A 20,555-nucleotide genomic window follows, 5' to 3' on the forward strand; every position below is an offset into this window, starting at 1 on the left:
CCGGTTCTGGAGAGCCGGTAGCGGCGATGAGCAGTGGAGACCGAACCGGTTTTCTTCGCTGCTCTGTGGTTGGCCCACTCGCCCGGGCTCCCATACTCACTTTTATGGCCAGAATTCAAAGCGCAGCTGCTTTGTGTGGCGCAGAATAGCGCCGCACGGCAGCTGCTGCAGAGACCACCATTGTGCACGCTTGCAGGAGGCAAGTTAGAACACCTCTGCGCCTGCGCAAAGTGCATGTTTGGCGCACACATGCATGCAAAGTGTGTGCATGCGTGTAAAGCGCGGCTACCAAGCCACGCCCAACGAACTGGTGGCAACTTTATTTGAATACCGCCACTGCCTGTAAAGCCCTATGTTGTTTGGACCCTCCTTATTTGAAGAACCATCTTTTCCCAATTATATCTAATCAATTCAGCAGACTGGAGACGCAGAGTATGTTATAGGTTCCTCCTATTAAAGAGGTCTACCTTTTCCATGGTAATTCCTTCCCAGTGGAACTCCATCACCACCAAGGTAAGACTAGTTTCATATTCTGCCAAAAGATCCTGAAGATATGTTTTTGGCACTGGGCCTGGAGATCCCAGATTGATATGGATCCCATCAGATGGCTTGTTTGAATGTTGTTACTGGGGTGGGGTGTAATAGGTTTTATATTTGGGAGTTTCATTCCTGTAAGCCACTTGGATTAATTGCGAGTGAGTTGGGCAGCCATATAAATCCCCTTAATAAATAAAAGTAAATATTAAGACAATTAACATTAATACATAAAAATAAGGATCTTTAATATTAAAATATTAAGATAGGATATGTCTAGTTCAATGAAAAGTATATGATAACAGTGTTCCAATATCTAAAGGGTTGCCACAAAGAATTGGGGTCAGCCTATTTTCCAAAGCACTTGAAGGCAGGACAAGAAACAATGGATGGAAACTAATCAAATTGAGAATCAATCTAGAAATAAGGACAGCTTTCCTGACAGAACAATTAATCAGTGGAATGACTTGCCTCCAGAAGTTGTGGAGGTCTTTAAGAAGAGATTGGACAACCATTCATTTGAAATATCATAGAGTTTCCTGCTTGAGGAAGGAATTGGACAGAAGATTTCCAAGGTCCCTTCCAACTCTGTTATTGTGATCAACAGCCAAAAATGGGAGCATCAATTCCCAACTATCCAGGCTCCTTCACACAGGACATTGTTCAAGGTAGCTCATTTCTTAATAAAAACCATCACCTCTCACTGACACAATACATACTGCAAACAACTCAGGCAAGTCACACAATTCTTCCTACATAAACTTTCTTTTCTGACTCTATTATAAATTACAAACATAATGAGATGTATCTGTGAAATTAAAAAAGTAGGTTGAGGACTAGATCAGTGACAGGATTTGCCTCAGCTTGGTTGTGGAAAGCAGACATAAAAGCTTCAAAATAAGATTCTTGCAAACAAATCAGAATTACTTGTCTGCTTTCCCGTTCATTTGTGGCATGCTGAAAGCATTAAAAAAAAAAAGGGGGGGGGGAAGCAACCAACTGCCTCTCTATAAAAGCTTTCCAACTTTATTGCCTTGAGGTAATTTTTATTCATCAAGAGGTATCCATGCAAGTGGCTATTAAAATGCTTATAGAAAGATTAAAGAATGGATAACGCTATTACAGAGTCATATGGAGAATTTTACAAACTGAGATGAAGCCAAGTGCAGCAGGCTAACTGAGTTTGTGATATCCAAAAAAAAAAAAAAAAATCCTACAAAGAAAATTTACCCACCTGTGTGAAGGGGTCATCATTCTCACTCAGATTTCTCTTAAGCTGACGGAGCTCCATGCCTTTCTCACTCAGTCGGTCCTCAAGCTGGTTTACTACATCTTCCAAAGAATATGTGGTCTCATATGGAGGGGGTGGTTCCCCTGAGCTCTGCAGTCGGCTCAGGCTCTTGCAAGGCAGTGGTGCTTTCTCTACTGCCAGAGGATCTCGTGGTCCCCAAGAAACCCTATCTAAGGAACCACCAATGTGGTTGATGTGTCCTATGGAAGCACTCAGCTGATTTGGACTAGGCTTGAAGCGGGGATTGTATGTGGGAAAGCTCTGAATGGAGTTTGTGCCCTCATCAAGACTGATGGTGTGCAGCAGGTGGCTACGCAGAGGTCCACGTTGTGAGGAACTTCCAGTGCTATTCTGAGTTAAGAGCGTATGCAGACTCCCATTGCTCTTTGACATCTTCTGTCCTTTGCTGGATGACAGTCCCTGCATAGACAAGAAACTCCTCCCGGGCACCACCTTGAAAGCTGAGGGCCTGATCCGACACTGAAAATAACACAATGGCCATTAGCAGTTAAATTGGCTTTTGTGCACTAGGGTGAATTAGTTTAGCAAGATAGTTTAGCACAGCAGGAATGCAAGGAAATAAGCATATTATTATCATACTTGTAGAACTAGTCATTTAGAACAACTCGCCTCTCTCCTACCCATATTCAGCCTCTCAATTTCTTTCAGCTGGTTGTTCTTTTTGTAGACATTTCATTACCAAACTATATAAACATCATCGGTGCTCATCAGAAGGGAGTCCACCAAAGGCCCCACAGTTCAACTCTGTTCTACAAACATTCACTTTTATTAGTAAGATCTAAAGTAGTAAAAAAAAAACTTTTCCTAGTCAGGATGGGTGGGGGGGAGAGATTTCCTTTGCAGGAGCTTTCCAGAGATTAAGCTGTTTTTAACTATAAAATGCGGAAGCAACCCATCTGGCTGGCATTAAATAAGGATACTGTCAAGAAGAATTAAGCAGTATTGTGACATTACTGATAGCACTATCAGCACTGTTTCTCATTGCCTAGATTGGTACCAGCATTTAGGATCCTGTTACAGAGCTAGGCGAATCCTTCAGGAAAAGTTTCCTCTGGTCCAATCCCAATATGTATGATTGTGATTATCTATCTCAGAAAGAATAGCGTTTCTGCTGTTTTAGAGAGTCTCCTGGTCATGGCCATAACTAAATTAAGTTTAGCATATCTGACAGTTTGGCACCAGTTCTCAGCAATCACTTTCACACTTTTCAGAGATAAACAGATCAAGTTGCAAGAGCCCCTGCACTTTTACATCAGGGCCTTTGAGGCATCACTTCTTTAATTTACCATGTTTACCATGACACTAAACTGACCTGGAAGTCAGTTGTGTATGGATCAACAGGTATTTTTCAAGCCAGCAGAGCAGCATACGAAGTGGCCTCTCTGAACTGACAAGTGTTGAAATTTGTTCAGGGGAGATTACAATTATGGTAGCTCAGTTCCCCTGATCCATTAGCTTCTAAGTTTCACACATCATCACACATCCTTCCCAAAGCATGTGCTAACTATAAATCTGTATATTTTAATATCACAAAAGTCAGAAATACTCCAGACCTACTGGACAAAGAGCAAATATATTTGTTTCATGCCAGAAAACTATTTTTTTTAAAAAAAACCTATTACCACATTCTTGAAGTTCATACCTTGTCAAAGCGTCCACGTTCAGGCAACGAACTCTTGGAAAAATCTGCTCCTCGCTGATTGTCCTGGAAGTACCGCTCAGGGGACTGATTCTCCCGGTCACTCTCATAATCCCGTTTAAAGCCACCACCAGAGGACTGATGCTTCTTCTCAGCCCGGACATCCCGTTTTCCCCCATGTGGGTAGCTAGAGACTTCACGTTGCGATATTCCTTTCCGGAGCAACCCATCTGGCTGGCGCATCCGTCGCAGACCTCCTGATGCAGAGGGCGAGAACTCTTGTTTCTCTACTAGGCTCCCCACGCTGCCCATCTCACAGTTCTTGTTAGGCTCAGAATCCAGAGAATGAGGATCAAAGAGACAATGGCTGAGGTCACAGGTCACATGAGAGGCCTGTGCTGTTGCCATGGAGATTTAGAGATAATTCCAGCACTGCCAAAAGAAATAATATTCACAAAAATTAGTGATAGCTTTGATCCCACCAGCCCCATGGGACATCGATCTCAATCTATTCCTGACAGTCAAAGAATACCAGTTAATCATATCACGGGGATAAGAAAGTGGTGATCTTTCAGGCTCAGTAACTTCAATGCCAGAATCTCCAGTTCTTCAGAGTTTAAAAACAACCCAATACGCAAAGACAGCCAACTGCATGAACAGAACTATGTGATTTTCTCAACAAAAGTTCCCAAATCATTTGCCATTGCCTTCTTCAAACTCTATTGCTAACTTTTGACTCTGGCTTCTACATCTCTGTTGTGCTTTACTCACCTCCTGTCAACTACGTCGAAATGGTGCCTCACCAGGAAGAAACCTTTCCAAAAAAGCACTAAGTTCCACCCAGTTCAGGCCTAAATGTTGGTTGCACCCTTTCTATGACATGCTGATTCCTAAATCATGCTCCTCCCCTTACTTTAGGCAATATTGGAATTACTTGTACAGCCACCAGCATTTTATTGATTAGAAGGGATCAATCTTGGGCTGATCAGCCTATAAGGTTTTCTAAGAACACCAAAAGCAAATGGTAATAACTGACCATCTCCCCTGCTTACTTGGCTTCATATATGGAGTCCTGCCAGCAGCAAAGCAGAGGTAGTCCTCGACTTACAACTAGTTATTAGTGACCATTGGAAGCACTGAAAAAAGTGACTTATGATTAGTCCTTGCACTTATAATTATTGTGTCATCTCTATGGTCACATGATCAAAATTTGGTTGCTTGGCAATCGGCATATATTTACCACTGTTGCAGCTGGAATCATGTGATCATCATTAGTGACCTTCTCAGCCAACTTCCAACAACCAAAGACAATGGGGAAACCAGATTCACTTAATGACTATGAGATTCTATTAATAACCATGTGAATTTCTTAACAACTGTAGCAAAAAAGGTTACAAAATCAGGCACAACTAACTTAACAACCACCTTGCTTAGCAACAAACATTCTGGTTCCAATAGTGGTTATAAGACAAGAACTACCTACAAGTCATTAAACAGCCAATCAGAACATCAGACAAGCTGCTCCTTACACAGCGCTACACAGAAGTCTGATTTTATATGATCTTGTCAAAGTGATGCTGCTGGTGCAGCTGGAGTCCCCCCTTCGTAAATAGTTTTAATTTTTTCCACAGTCTAATTTAACACATTTACTAGTTTGTAGTAGAAAAAAAGATGAGATGTATAAGGTTGTAGTTGTGGTTTCTTCTCCACTGTTCTGACTTCTCAATTTCTTGCTGCATCTGGGGTTTCCAGAACCATCACCAGGGCATGCTCAAGAACATGTTTCAAGAACATGTTAGCTTGCCTTCAGGACATGGAGATAGATGTAAGAAAATAGGCATTTGGTATAACAATGGAACTGCAGTCAACATTATTTATAAACTTAATACACATTGCTATCCACAGATTCTCAGTAGTTAACAGTAGCCACAATAAAGTCACAGTACAATAAACGTAGAAAAAATAGAAAATTATTTTAAAATATAAAACCATAACTATAATACTGTAAACAATAATAATAAACCAATGATGTAGTTTCATATTTCACAGGCTCTGCCATTGGATTTTTTTATACTTTACAAGAAGCCAATAATGTTGAGTGCCAATCCAATTTCTGCTGAGAAGGCATTTAATGCTACAAATATCCCCATTCAAAAGTGACACTTGAGTGATTCAAGTCCCCTTGGCTTACAAAAGTGGGGAACCACAAATAGTTTCTCCCAGAATGATCAAATCAAAATTTATACTATCTGCTTCCAACCAACCATCCAAAATACTACACTCCAGTCTACCATCCCCACAAAGCAGCTTTAACTTGTGTATCAAAAGAATCCACAGTTCATGAACCAGCTCCACAGTACTCTTAAATCTTTCTAAAGTCAGACATATTTACAACATGTTTGAAGCAGTAACACAGTCAAGTAACAAGATAACTAGCCAGCAGCTGGCCCAGAAGGGCCCACACATTATCAACTTGAGAATTTGATTACTGGAATTGCAGCAAGGCTGGCATCTCATCAGTGCCAATTTAAATGAGCTGGTTGACAAACACCAATGCTCTGACCTCAGGTGACAATGTCCCTAAGCACTACACAAGCTCCTTAATCATTACATAATTAATTAATTAAAGCCAGAACTGAAGAAGCTTGTTGGAGGAGAACTGAAATGTTTTCAAGGAAAAATCAAGAAAGTCCAGTTGCCATTTGGAGAATCTCCATAGACAATTAATTAAACCAGCACGCCAATAACCAAAATATTGAAAAAAATCATATGGGAAGAAGACGTTTGTCAACAAATACAAAAACATCCACAGCTGAATAGGCATGATTTCCAGTTTTCCCTTTCCACTAAGCCAACTCCAGTCAATTCAAGTGGTCAACATCAATATCAAAGGGGAGGTTTCCATGATAGCTATCTTCTACATGCTTTTCTTGTTCCCACATGTGTTAACAATATAATCTGTTCCAAGTAGGCTTATGATGGAGAGCCAGACCAACTATAGCAGATGTTGGTGTTCTTACAGCAGAGTAACCCATTTTAATGTATGCAGCTGGATCCTCAACCAATAGGAACAAGAGGGTAGGAGCTGAGGTCTTGCCTCAAAATGTTCTTTTTTCAACATCACTAAAGGAGAAGTGGAGGGTAGGTCCCAGAGGCAATTGTGACCCAGATTCCTATGGAATGGCAAACTCACTGATTCTTGGAACTTCTATGTTCCAGAAGGTCATACCCATTGACTTCCAATATCTTGTGTATAATGTAAATAAAAATCATAATAATCATGATTCTTAATTGCTCATACACATAAGCATTTGCACATGCATATGCATCCTATCTAACAGTTAAAACTGCAAATTGTCACTGTCTTTTAAAGCATCATTTCCTAGCAGCCAAGTACTGCGTGCATATTCCTGAGAGGACGAAGCTGGCAGTGAAATGTAATAAGCAGCTGGTATTCATACTCTGCATATTGTTGGGCATTCAACATTGTATAGAAGATGGAACTTTTCCTCTTCTTTAGTTTGCTGTATCTAATCATTTCAAAATCTTCCACTTGTTTTGAAATCTTTGAATTTCTTTGTTATGGGCATCTTAAAGAATATGCCTTATATTAAATACCATATTTCCTAGGACCTATAGTACATACATACATTTCCATTACACTATTTCCTTTCAGGATAAGCAACATTTTTTAGAGTGCGGAAAAAACAGCAAGAAATAGTTAAGCCAAGGAAATTGAAGGCAAGAATAAGAAAAAAGATAAGGCAATGTAGCTGATTGTCAAACACAAATGCAACATGCACAAACACATTAAACAAGTTGTATAGACACCCAAAAGCTAGAATAGCGACTGTTGTAGGGAAAATGCCTACTTTAATACGGAAGTGTAGCATTTGGAGATTGTTGAAACAGAAATATTTTTTCTTGGTATGCACAATTACAGTAATCACTGGGCTCTTTTGCCAAAGATATACAGAAGAGCCTTAAACAAAGCTATGGTACACATTGTATATCTTTGATTAGTTGCACAGGAATAATAAAATAAATATTGAATATCATATAATAACCTTCACAACCATAATGTAGCTACTGATAAGGTAAGTCATCTAACTACATACACTAACACTCATATGCCATAAACCACGTATTGTAGCCATTTATTGCCTCCTCTTTACACCATAAAAAGATAGGTTTGGGTTTTATTATCTCTCCCTTTTTCAGGGTCAAAATTCCAGCTTCTTGTTTTTTCTTCTCATGATTTTCTCATGCTTCAGCCATAAACCATAATATGTCATTAAACCTCCACTCTGTAATTTAACATTTCTTCAGTTATAGTTAACAGTTTCAGTTAAGAAAGTGTGATTGACAAAACAAAAAACCACTCCATGATGGCTAGGTATCATCAAAGCTGACACCAAACTGAGCACAAGCCAAGTGAAAGAAGCCACACAAGACTGGAAAATGAGGAGACACCTGGTCCATAAAATGGCTGAGAATCAGACATTAGCATCATAAGTTGTGCCATCTATACCTGTAGCCTTAGTCTTCTATTCAAAGCATTTATTACCTCCTTTCCATCATTTTTCTTAAATCTTAACAATTATAGAATTTGTTTCAATTCTATTCTTCAGTATATCACTATCATTCCCATGTATCTCACTCAGGGGTGGGATTCTACCAGTTCGCACCTATTTGCTAGAACTGGTTGTTAACATTCTAAGCAGTTTGGAGAACCGGTTGTTAGAAGAAATTACTGGCCTAATCCTGTAAGGAAGGCAGGAAGGAAACATTCTGGTGTTGCTTACAGAAACTGCCTCTTCGTTAACCCTTATTACGTTCTTGGCAGGACTAGACTTCCTATCTCAGGAACTTCTCTGGAGTTTTTTCCCCCTCCTTTGCTGGTATTTTGCTTGTGTGGAGTGACCATTTAAAGTTACAATGGCACTGAAAAAAGTGACTTATGACCATTTTTCACACTTACGACTGTTGCAGCATCCCCACAGTCATGAGAGGCCAGGCGAGGAGATGCATGCCTCGATGTGAGTGATATTGAGTTGGCCACGCCCAGCCAATAACATGACCACCAAGCCACGCCCACCAACTTAGCCATGCCCACAGAACCGGTTGTTAAAAAAATTTGAATCCCACCCCTGATCTCACTAAAATACAATGTCTGATTCCTTCAGTTTCATCATAAAACATCCCCTTCATTTTTAAGTGAAATCACTCTGCTAGAAGCTGTTCTTTAGTTCTAGTAGAGAATAAACAGGATAACCTTGATGGAAAGAGGAGGGACAAAAACGAGAAGGGAAACATGGCCTAAGCCCAAATAATGTAGGGGTTTTGTGTAAATGTCTCAGATAGAGAACCTCCTAATTCATAGAACAAAGAGAGAGGTATAGCATAATCACACTTGCAAGTTTTTGTTATTATAATGTATCTTAATAAAAGTTGTTTTAGTCTTTGGTGGAATTTATTCCTTGGTCTGGTTTACCTCATGGAACTGACAGCTCCCTTGTCCCACTTTTACCAATTTTTATTTCCATTAAATTGTTCTGCAAGTTCCCTGGCTCTTTTAATCTGTATTGTTCCTTGTTCTCTATATAAATTATACAATATCTTTCTTCTCATTCTCATTTTTGCATATTAATTTTTATACATTTAATCTCACCCATCTCATCATTTCATGAAGCATAGGCATCCACAGAAACCAGTGTTTTCATCAAGAGCAGTGCAATCTGTTCTTTTTGTGTATGTGTAAAAAGATATATATGATGCTAGAACATGCAGACAAAAGGGACCAAAAAAAAGCATCAATCAACATGATGCTCCTTTTATAAATTTCCCTCTTTGCCTTTCTTTTACAGATGCCTCTCCTGGGACTATCTATAGGAGGATTCAATATAAAAAAAAATCAAGCTGATTATAATCAAGAAAGCAAAACTTAACATTTGTATGATTCCCACCCATATCTATTTGTGTCATTTATGTCATTTAATATCATCTTAAATATCATCTGATTTTTTATTATCATCACTTGTTGTAGTCTAACATTAAACATCAGCAACCTTTGGATTCCTATTACCACAATGAACAGCAACAACAGACAGCATGACAAATTTTACTTCCTACCACAACAACAGCATGACAAGTTGTACTCTCTAACATACATTTTAACCTCTTTTGTTCATAATGAAACCTACTCCTTCACTTCTTGTCTGTATTCATCAACTCCACACCAAGATCAGACCACCTTCATTCATATCTGTTACATTAATCCCCTTATTTGCACAAACACACAAAATATTTCATGCTCTTTACCATTTATTCTTCTTACATTCCAAGTCACAATCTTCTATATTCCCTGGTTGTCACTAGATGGGCCCACAAGATTGACCTCCACTACCCCTTATGGCTTTGGTCAACATAATGCTTTTTAGTAAATGTGTAAGTTAAATTCCCAGCCTTGTTACATACAGCACTGCCTGCTAACAGGAAAGACAGCTTGGATTACTTTTGGTATATGTGAAACAATATGCTGGAAGTGTGACCAAATATATTTTACCCTCAGCAAGTTTATATTAATAGAAATACATTATCATCATCATGAAAAAGCTAGTTATATAATAATTGTATTTGTACAATATGCTTACTCGGATTACAATGAATTTATTTCCCAACACTTATATACCACACTTGCCAACCCCTAGTTATTTCATAATAATAATAAACAGGATAACACTATTAATAGATCAAGGCATTAAAAGAGAATTAAAATCAACCACATTCAACAGAATTAAAGTTAAGATAACTCAGTCCAGTAATGCCACTGAATGAGTAGTCTTGTAGCTCCAATGTTGCAAAAGGTTGGAACTGGAAGACTACATCTTCAGTTCTTGAAAGTGACCACTATTGGGCCACCTGAATCTAGAAAGAAGCTTGTCTGATAAAGCCTGTTTCTGGATTCCTCCCCTCCCCATTAGTGCCAGAGGTGCATCTATAGTACTGGTATGTACCTGTTGGCTAAACAAACAGGATGATGAGATTCTGATCCAACTGGAATTGTGAATCCACTGTACCTCCAAATTACAGACTTCCTCCTCTGGGAGGAATATGATCCCCACCAAAGTCAGAAAAGGGATCCTGAAATAGCCAAGTTATTCTGTATGAACACCCACTCTGTATGTAACAACTGTTTTCTTTGTTCCATTCAGTCTTATATTGTTTCCAGATAAAGAACTCCATTGCATGTCTGTGAAAGCAGAAGAGTTATCTTAGTCTTGGAAGAAGAAAAAAAGACCTTGCTGTATTTCCCCTCTTTTTATAAATATTTACAATCCTTCAAATCGGGAGATCAAATGCTCCTGTTGCAGAATATACAGATCCTCTTTTATGTAATTTCTAATCAACCATAAAAAATTTATACCATGATTTATATCTGAAGATTGGAACTGAGAGGTCTGAGTAAAATGGACTCATTCTATAAATGCTGGTAGGTTGCAATGTTGGTTGTGGATAACATTTTTGACATACTCTCCATAGATGCTTGTTTTGTATATTTTTTTCACTGATTACAGGCCTATTTAGTCCATCATGCTGTGCCCCACTGTAGTCAACTTGACATATGTGGAAAGCTGGACTGGAATCAGTGTCTCCTTTCAGATCATTTACAATCAAGAAGTAATTAGGAACAGTACATTCAAATCAATATTACCAAGTGTACTACATTAAAATTATTTCTTTCTATCAGCCCTGAATCTCTCTGAAATTAGTTTCAGTAGATGAATTAAATTCTAACACATACAGAAAGAGGAAAAAAATCCTCTCTATTCATATTATATGAGCCATGCATTACTTAATAGGCATGTGCTGCATCTCCCTTTACTATTCATTTTTCAAGTGGAAGAACCATTCCACACAGAGGAATTATTTGGTTGACATTTCTGTAGCTTTAAAAAAAAACTACTGTGGCTAATATTATTATCTATTCTCAAATTCCATTTAAATTCATATAAAACTGGGATAGTGCATTTCATTCATTAATGATGATATAGTAGTGGTAATAATACTTATTTGAAGTCATTTCCTTATTTTTTTTCTGAATCTATTGCCAAATAATTTTACTAAATGACTATGAATTCTAGTAAGAATTGTACTCTTTCTGCACAGTGCATAATTTTTCTAAACCTTGGTTAGTCATGTTTTCCCACAAAGAGCTTCATATGCTTAAAATTTTTCTTATCCATGCCATGGTAATTTCTTCTAGTTATGCAATGACCTTTCTCGGACAGGGGGATCATAATTAAACATTTCAGTCAATAGAATAGCCAGTGGAAACTTCATTCCCAAATTAGGTCTCCTTAATTCAGTAATACCTTTTCAAGGAATCCATTATGTTTTATTTCCGGAACATCACATCCTCCAAGATACCCCGAGGGAATTTGAGGGCTATTTGCCATTGTAAACATGTGGCAAGAGCTATGTTGCAAGACATGTTTTCCAATGGAGAAAGGAAAAGACATGAAGAAGTACAATAAAACCTTGATATAATGGGCTTTGAATACAATGGACAAGAGGGGAAGTGAAATCCAGGTTTAATTATGATTCAGTACCTATAGATAACAAACAGTGTTTACATATTTCAATAAGCCATAAAGTAATTTGTTTGGTTTTGATTTAGCATAACTTACCCTGTTGGTAAACCAATTGACTAGTTTATTCAAAGTTAATGGGTAAACAAAGTGTTATTTAGTAAAATGTATGAAGTAGGTCACCATGTAGATGTTCTGAGTAGCCACACCTGTTGCAGATTCTTAGTAGACTATGCACACTGCTGACAGTATAGAATAGTGGAGCACCTCACACTACCAACCAAATACTTTCAGGCAAGACTAGTATTCTGACAGGAAGAAAGCTTTAATCCCTGTGTGGCCCATGTAAACTATAATTTCTTCTCTAAACAAGGTGAGGCAGCAATTGAAAACAAGGAAATAGCCAGTATTTTCTGTAACCTACAAACTCTAAGAATAGCAGTGTCACAGGAAGCAGCTTGTGAAACCCCCAGGCAGGTAAAGCTGACTTTGTCTGGAGGATTCAGAACTGGAAAGCAATATCCAGACATTCCTTTGAGTATGAGTATTTTCAAGTCTTGGCTCTGCTCTGAGAGCGCTCTTTCAGGAACAAAATAAATATGTCTACAGAACTGCTTTGCCACAGACAGTATTTGCAGACACTGCAACTCAAATCATCATATGGCAAGAGATACAGGAAATAGCACATGACCATCAATGTCCTACAAAGAACTCCAAAGAAATAAACAAATTGTTTGCTTCTAAGTCTCCTGCAAATGAATAATAAAATCACCTCCTCTTTAAGGAAAATTCTACAGCCTAATGTTCTTGGCTAGATGATTCAAAGCAACTAAATTTGTAGTTTCAAATACTATTAAGGAGATCTACTTCAGGTAAGAGTGAATAGCTATTAGGTTATAACAGCTATTGTGGTTGTGTTGCCCATACAGACTCTCAGGGTTAATTTAATCACAGTTTATTCAATTGAACCAATTTTCTGTGTTCTTTTAGCAATGGATAACATTTACTATTAAATGTTAAATGTTAAATTGATAATAATTTAACTATTAAATGATAATAACTATTAAATGTTAAATTGATAATAATTCTTAGCTACATGCTAGTTGGAATTATATGCTAGGCTAAAACTGGGTTGAATTAGAAGTATATGGTAGACTAAAATCGGACAGATTGGAGCTCAGTATTTTATGCAAACTTTTTCTTTTTGTGTTTTAGCGCAGGGAAAAAATAATAAATACCAATATTGCCCATATAACTACCTTATTTTAATCAAACTACCTTATTTTAATCAACTTGTTAAATAATAAGTTGGAATTCATAATCAAATTGGTGTACATTATCATGGTCATGAACCTAACTCATTTAGTTTTCAGGAAATTGGGAAAAACCACAGGTATTTAATTCTAATGTGACTTGACTGTCCATTTTTCTCCAAGACTTATAAAATAGTGCAACTTAAAACATTAATCCATTTGTTTTATTAGATGCCACATTTACTATGCTGAAATATTGGAGAACTAAATTAGGTACTGTATTTATTTGGATCAAAAATATTTAAAAGGATGGCAGTTAGCACTGACTGAAACACAATAGTAGAGACTTGAAGAATTTTTTCATTAAGGTCAATTTTTCTCAGTTCAACCACTTTTAGTTCTTAATGACAAACTTTTATACAATTGCACTTTTGGACATGGATCTTTAAAATTTCATTCTTCATAAGATTACAAATATACTCATCCATATGCTGAAACAATTTGCCTTTTGTTGAATATTTACTTCCTTGCAGTCATCTGTTTTGTTCTTTTTTACTCATTTTATTTTCAATGTTTTCTTAGTGTACTGCTCATTTAAAGAATCATTAGATGGTTTTTTAAAGAACCAAATCATTCTGCTCACAAAAGTTTACCTTCACTGATTGTGTAATGGCTCTTTCCCTAATGCAATACATATAAATGTTTATGAAGTTGTACAGTATTTGAAATAAGGGACATGGAAAATCAGTAAAACATAGGAATTAATCATATTCCTCTATTACCCATATGTTTTTCATTCCATTACACAACTTGTTGCTAAGCATATTCAGAGTTCTATAGATAATCAAACTTTGTTGGATCAAAACTGGATAATTTATTTCTCAAAAAGTACATATTCATGTAAAATGTAATCAATTTGTATTATGAAATAAGAAAATTTCTTTGTTTAGTGTACGTAGCATATTATCCAATGCAAACTACACATTTTTTAAAAAAAATGATTTTTAAACTGACATACTTCAGAGGCTCTACACAGTTATACAAAATCAAACCCAGTACAAAGAACAATTGTAAGACAATAAATTCTCTTAGGTAAGATGGGCAGTGAATGAATGAAATTGTAAAAATAACAAAAAAAAGTAATGATGCAGATCTTCCCTTAATCTAGCCACCAAAGGCCTTCCAGAAAAAAACTGTTGTCAACAATGTTTGCATATATTATATTGCTGACAGAATACTTCTGATTATCAAAAGTGGGAAGAGAAGACCAAAATAAAATAGCTAAGATGTAATGGTAATTTTTTGTAGCAATAACTGCAACAAATACAAAATCAAGTATTAAAACTCTTACCTGATATAACCCCTTTGATTTCATAACAAAAGAATTTATTACAAACTTTAGCAAATTTTCTGCAACTATTGTTGCACATTATTGCACATGATAAGAATTGGAAAACAAAGTATGTACTGTGACTGAACCCTCTCCCTACGTAAAAATCCCCATGAAATCAAAAGGGCATTAGTGCTATCTTGTTTATGATCTGGATTATAGTTTGCTCATGGCCTTGATTATGAATGCACAGAAATCATAAGGAGAACTTGCACAATGTTTAGCTTATTTAAGTTTTCAAAGTTGGGAATTTCCCTCAACAATCAGTGAGCCTGGAGGCTTTTATATTCCCTAAATTGCAGCATATCACTTGGCTTGTAGCAGGAGACAAGAAGCTATTTTTGCAGCACAACCTACTGTTTCCATTTAGTAAACTATGTCCTGTAGTTAGAATGTGTAACTTGATCTGCTATAGGTGGAAAGAATGATACTGCTACCATTGATAGATCCTGATTCCTGACTTAGCATTCTTTTTTGCCCAAAGTCTTGATTCTACCAATAATCAAATGTTATATTTGTATCTATAAATTAATGAGTGACAGCACAGCAAACAAGTCATACATATGGAGATGAATCCTTAAAATCAGATTTGGAGATTCCTTATAGCAGGGGTGTCAAAATCAGGGCCCGTGGCCTGGATCCGGCCTGCAGGGTGCTTAGATCTGGCCTGAGGGGCCACCCTGGAAACAGCAAAGAACTAGCCTGCAGTGCCTCTGCCAGCAAAAATGGAGCTTGTGAGGGCTGCGTGTGGTTCTCCTAGGTTCTGTTTTAGGCTGCAACGGCCTCCTACAGCTCTCTGCCAGCTAAAACAAAGCTCAAGGGGAGGGGGTCACATGTGGCTCCCCCAAGCTGACAGAGAGCTGCAGGAGGCCATTTTAGCTGGCAGAGCACTTGGGCCCTGACATGAGTGATGTCGAGCTGGCCACGCTTACCCCGGTCATGCCCACCTTGGCCCCCTGAGGTCAAACACAGTCCTGATGCGGCCCTCAGTGAAATTGAGTTTGACACCCCTGCCTTATAGCAACCTCTCCACAATAAAATGGGTTAGAATGAAGATCCCATTTCACTAAGACTCAAATGGAATGAGACAACTTGCCACAGCCATCTTGCTACGGTCAATTTGCCATGGCCAAATCGCCACAGACAACTTACCACAGGGCAATTCAACAATTCAATTTAATTATCTAAATGGGATTTAACTGAAGGAAAGGAATACAGGAAGGAGTATTTTAGAGATTTTTATGGGAATGATAGTAATATGCCCAAGAGTAAAATGGTAACTAATGCTACAATGGTTAAGTAAAATTGAAAAAAAGGCTATCATAAATGCAATGAGAATACTGTATTGAAAAATGGTAAAGGCGTAGGTGATGTAACTGGAACTATTACAATATTGATAAGGCTTATGGTATGGCTAAACAAGTTAAAAGTTGTTAGCTACAGTATATGTGAGTGGAGTGATATTAATTATGAAAGTAAAGCATGTGGGAGAATAAATAGAACATTTAATAATGTTTCAGTAGGGAGCAGGAACTAAGGCAAGAATGTGTGATTAATTTATAAACAGATAAATCTCTAAATACTTATGATAACAATGTTGGTTGGGAATGTGAATGTATGTGTACTTTTTATGAAAATGATGCCATTTTGCCAGCCAAGAACTGAACTATTTACCGTCAATATTGATTACATGAAAAACATTGATCTGAACATGAACATACTGAAATGCCTATGTTTAAAAGCATGCACCTGTCCCTTTTGTTATGTGGGATAGGATATGTCAGGAGAAACATAAAATTAAGTTGAATGTTACGGGAAGAGAACATGTGTATGATAAAACAGGAAGAGGTAGGATGTAGGAGTAATGAATGAATGTAGACAGAATACAGGTAGTCCTTAATTTATGACCACCATTGAGCCCAGCATTTCTGTTGCTAAGTGAGATAGTGGTTAAGTGAGTTTTGCGGCCCCATTTTACCTTTCTTGCCACAGTTAAGTGAATCATTGCAGTTGTTAACTTAATAACATGGTTAAGTGAATCTGACTTCCCCATCGATTTTGTTTGTCAGAAGATTGCAAAAGATAATCACATGATCCTGGACACTGTAATCATTAGAAATATAAATCAGCTGCCAAGTGTCTGAATTTTGAACACATTACCAAGGGTATTTTGCAATAGTCATAAGTGTGAAAAATGGTCATAAGTCACCTTTTTCAATGTCATTGTAACGTTGAATGTCATTAAATGAACTGTTGTAAGTCAAGGAGTACTTATATAATGTGGAGTAAATAAGTGTGAGTTTTAGAGTCTTAAATCAATATAGAAAAGTGACATACTAATGCAAAAGAAATATGTTGAAGGGGTTTGGAATGGACTGAAAGGAAGGGGAAAACAGAAAATTGTGGTAGAATGGAGTTAGGACTAAATGGAAAGAAGGAGAAGTTTAGAGAATAAAGTTACTTTATGAAGCAATGTATGGATATGATAAAAGCATCAATGATTTGCAAAAATAGTAAGGAAAACATACAGTGAATGGTATATATAATTACAATTTTCTTTTCTGGTTTCATGCCTTTAATTTTTTGAATTATTTTTACCCTCTTTTTAGGATTTATATAATACATTATTGTATTAATGTATTATACCCAAAAGAGAAGAGCATGAAAGGTACAAATACAAATGAATATATTAAAAAATTCCAGAGTTTAACATCCAAAAATGATTACATTATCTGTTATTGATATTAGCTTATACTTTCCTAATTCAAAAATGAAGGGCCACAAAAATGTGAAGTTTTCAAGTTGGTCCTTTAATTAGTAAATCATATAATCAAAACTTAAATACACACACACATGCGCACAAACAGAAATTATATCATAGCAAACATAATCCCATATATGCTAGGTGTATCTATAAATTTGTAATCGTAGAGAGACTAGAACTAGATTTAAATATCCATATATCCATATTGACTATTTCTATCCAAGCACCATTTGCAAGGATGAATCCATTAGGAATTACCTGTTAGGCAATATGGGAGCATTTTTTAAATATTTGGGGGAAGGTGTAATGATGGCAATGGAATCAGTTTGTCTCCCAAGACCCCATTCTCACTCTTAAATCTCTACACACAAAAACACAACCAAATCACCAGATGGCCTCCTGTTGTCCTTTGGAAGGTTCCCTTACAACTACTGAACCCTCAAGTTTTGCCTATGCCAATATTCAGTGTTTTCCAAACATTCTCATTGTTTTTGATTTGTAAGAATTGTCTGGTGACCTTAGAAGAAATAACTGCATTTGTCCCATTTTAAAACAAGTTGTAACTTTGAACAATTCTTCTGCAAAGCATCTTCTCATAAATAGATTTCCTATCAATAACCAGTTGTATAAAATCCACTGTTTGTCCTTGAACCAATGCTGTTTATCCATGAGTTTAAAATATGGGTAGTAAGGAGTGAAAGAAGGATCTGGGAGTCAGAATTCGTTTCCAACTCTTCCAAACTTTTACAGTGAAATTGAAATATAGAATTGTGCTACTACCGTATCTACAAGGAATTTTTTTACAATTACAATTTTGAATTCTAGGTAATTTAACTGATTTAATTTAAAAACATCAGAACAGTGTTCCAAATTCCAATCTTCCAATTTCTATAATTTTTGTTTACACAGGAGCATTTCCTTATTTATAGATTGCATATTCAAACATTTGCATATTCAGGAATCTGCCTCTTTTACAAACAGAAAGCAGAACTTCAGGGTGGTCTCTTCCAACAAAAGAATCAGGCTGGTAACAGAAGAGCTCAGCCTGTTGGGGCAACTTTGCTCTATTCATTCTAGGTAACAGACCCAAAGGAGTGGGATGATGGCTTTCAGAGTTTCATGCAGATAACTAAGGGTGCACAAGAGACTGAGGGAAAAGGCTCATTTACAGCAGAACTATAGAGACACACAACATACTCGATATCTACTCCTGAATTCTGAACTAATTTACGCAGGTTTATCAAACATTCCAGAGGAATTCCATCTGTATACATGATTTTAAATCAATGACTTCTTTAGCTTTTTGCTTTTTCTGTTGCGTTTGAAAACTGTAGAAAGATCGTTCGCATCACGGCGCAGATCTGGAGCTTCTTTATTAACAGCAGCTCCCCGCGTTTCATTTCATTTATTTCATTTTTCGGGGGCTCTGAGCGCAAGTGAAATAGTTTAATCTCTGAAGAGCAGCAGCCCCAATTCACCTTCGCGTGAACTATGATTAGGCTGCCTGCTGGCAAAAACAACAACAACAACCCAGGCGCTGCTCGGCTTTCCTGTCGGACCATATTCTAGTTGCTATTCTGCCCTGCTGGATAAAAGGCGCGCATAGAACCCGACCGACCGTATATATAGCCAATTCATGTGTTCCGGTTTATCCAGATCTACGGCTCGGTCGAAAACTATCCCGGCATTAATGTCACAATGTGAAGTTACCCAGTAGGCGTTCGAGTTCTCTACACAAACTAATTACATCGCTACCATGATTATCCAAGCTTTTTTTTTTTTTTAACCCAGCCAAGCGGAATATTTGACTGCGCCGAGCCTCTGCCATGGAGGGATCGTCCTCCACAAATAAAAAGGTGTCACTCCCCACCACCCCAGCTGTCTCTGCCGGACCGGCTCCGCCGACCGGCCAGCCTCCCCCCATCACTATCACTTCGAGATGCTGAGTCCGGCACTAAAGAGACCAAACTCCTTCGCTCCAAGTAATGTCCGAGGCAACATGAACAGCCGTCCCACGCCGGCATCTTTATATCTCCCAAACAACCATTAATCGGCCCCGTATCCCATCTGCCGCCGCCCACCACCCGTACCCCCGCCTCAAGGAAGCGGGTCCAGCCGGCTGCAGACCACCAAGGGAAGCGGCTCCCCTTTTCTCTTCGGTTTAGGTAGGGCGAGAAACCACGTGTCGGGGAATCGATGGATTAAATCGCGGCGGGTTTCAGAAGGGCAGACCAAGTACTGGGTGTCCGAGGAAAGCCAGAGGACAAAGGCAACTGGACCCATCCCGAATAGAAAAGGGGTCTCGAGAAAGCTTCCCGGATAAGCCCCAGCTGCCAAGAGCGACTCACCATCGTTGCTGCTCGAAAGGTCGACCCTTTTTTGCTAGATGGGATTCGCCTCCATTGCTCCGCAGCCCCTCAAGCTTAGATCCGCCTTCCCTCGCTGAGATTTGAACACCCCACAGTACGGTAGGCAAAGGAATCCAGGAGTTTTTGGCTGCGCCGCTGGGGAGGCAGCAAAACCCGGGCTGGACTTCTTTAGCGTCTACACGCCAACTCAGAGTTTAGAAGAGGAAAAAGCTAACGCTAACGCTAATAGACTGCGGCAAGGGGGAAAGGTAAAACGCGGCCTGGATTTTGCCTTTTTCTCCTCTGATCTTGGCCTGGCCAACAAAGGGGGAATGAGCAGGGAAGACACAGATTTAACTTTGCTGCGGTATTTCAGTGATCATTTATTCTGGACGTTGCCCCACTGATTCGGGTAAAAGAGTGCAGCAATATAATTGACCAGGATTCTAAGATCAATTAAACTGTCCCCTAAAAAAAAAGTTTCTTAGGAATGAAAAAAAAAAAACACCACTATGTTGAAAACTATATACAGGAAACAAGTACTAGAACGATATAATTCTAAATAATTTGGAAGTGAACTAAGTTATTATCTCCACTGAAATTCTTCTGGATATCAAAACAGGAAAAAAATGTAATTTAACATTGGAAATAATTGTTCCTGTAATTCAAACTACTACATTCTCTGTAGCATTTATTTGCAAGTTTAATTCTGACTGGTTCATTG

General features: G+C 37.9%; 1 protein-coding gene across 1 annotated transcript in view; it reads right to left on the reverse strand.

The window, feature by feature from the left end:
• N4BP3 (NEDD4 binding protein 3) overlaps positions 1–19,997 on the reverse strand; it is a 23,724-nt gene extending 3,727 nt beyond the window's left edge. Inside the window, exons 1-3 of the mRNA XM_087955042.1 lie at positions 19,832–19,997; positions 3,489–3,917; positions 1,769–2,305 (exon numbers count right to left, since the gene is read on the reverse strand). Of these exons, the coding sequence (XP_087811168.1) occupies positions 1,769–2,305; positions 3,489–3,893 (942 nt within the window). The 5' untranslated portion in view covers positions 3,894–3,917; positions 19,832–19,997. The remainder of the gene's footprint in view (positions 1–1,768; positions 2,306–3,488; positions 3,918–19,831) is intronic.
• Positions 19,998–20,555: the final 558 nt, after the last annotated feature.

Source organism: Notechis scutatus, chromosome 2 (assembly GCF_049901735.1).
Source record: "Notechis scutatus isolate UNSWTSFEM ecotype Mainland chromosome 2, rNotScu1.2, whole genome shotgun sequence".
Lineage (NCBI taxonomy): Eukaryota > Metazoa > Chordata > Lepidosauria > Squamata > Elapidae > Notechis > Notechis scutatus.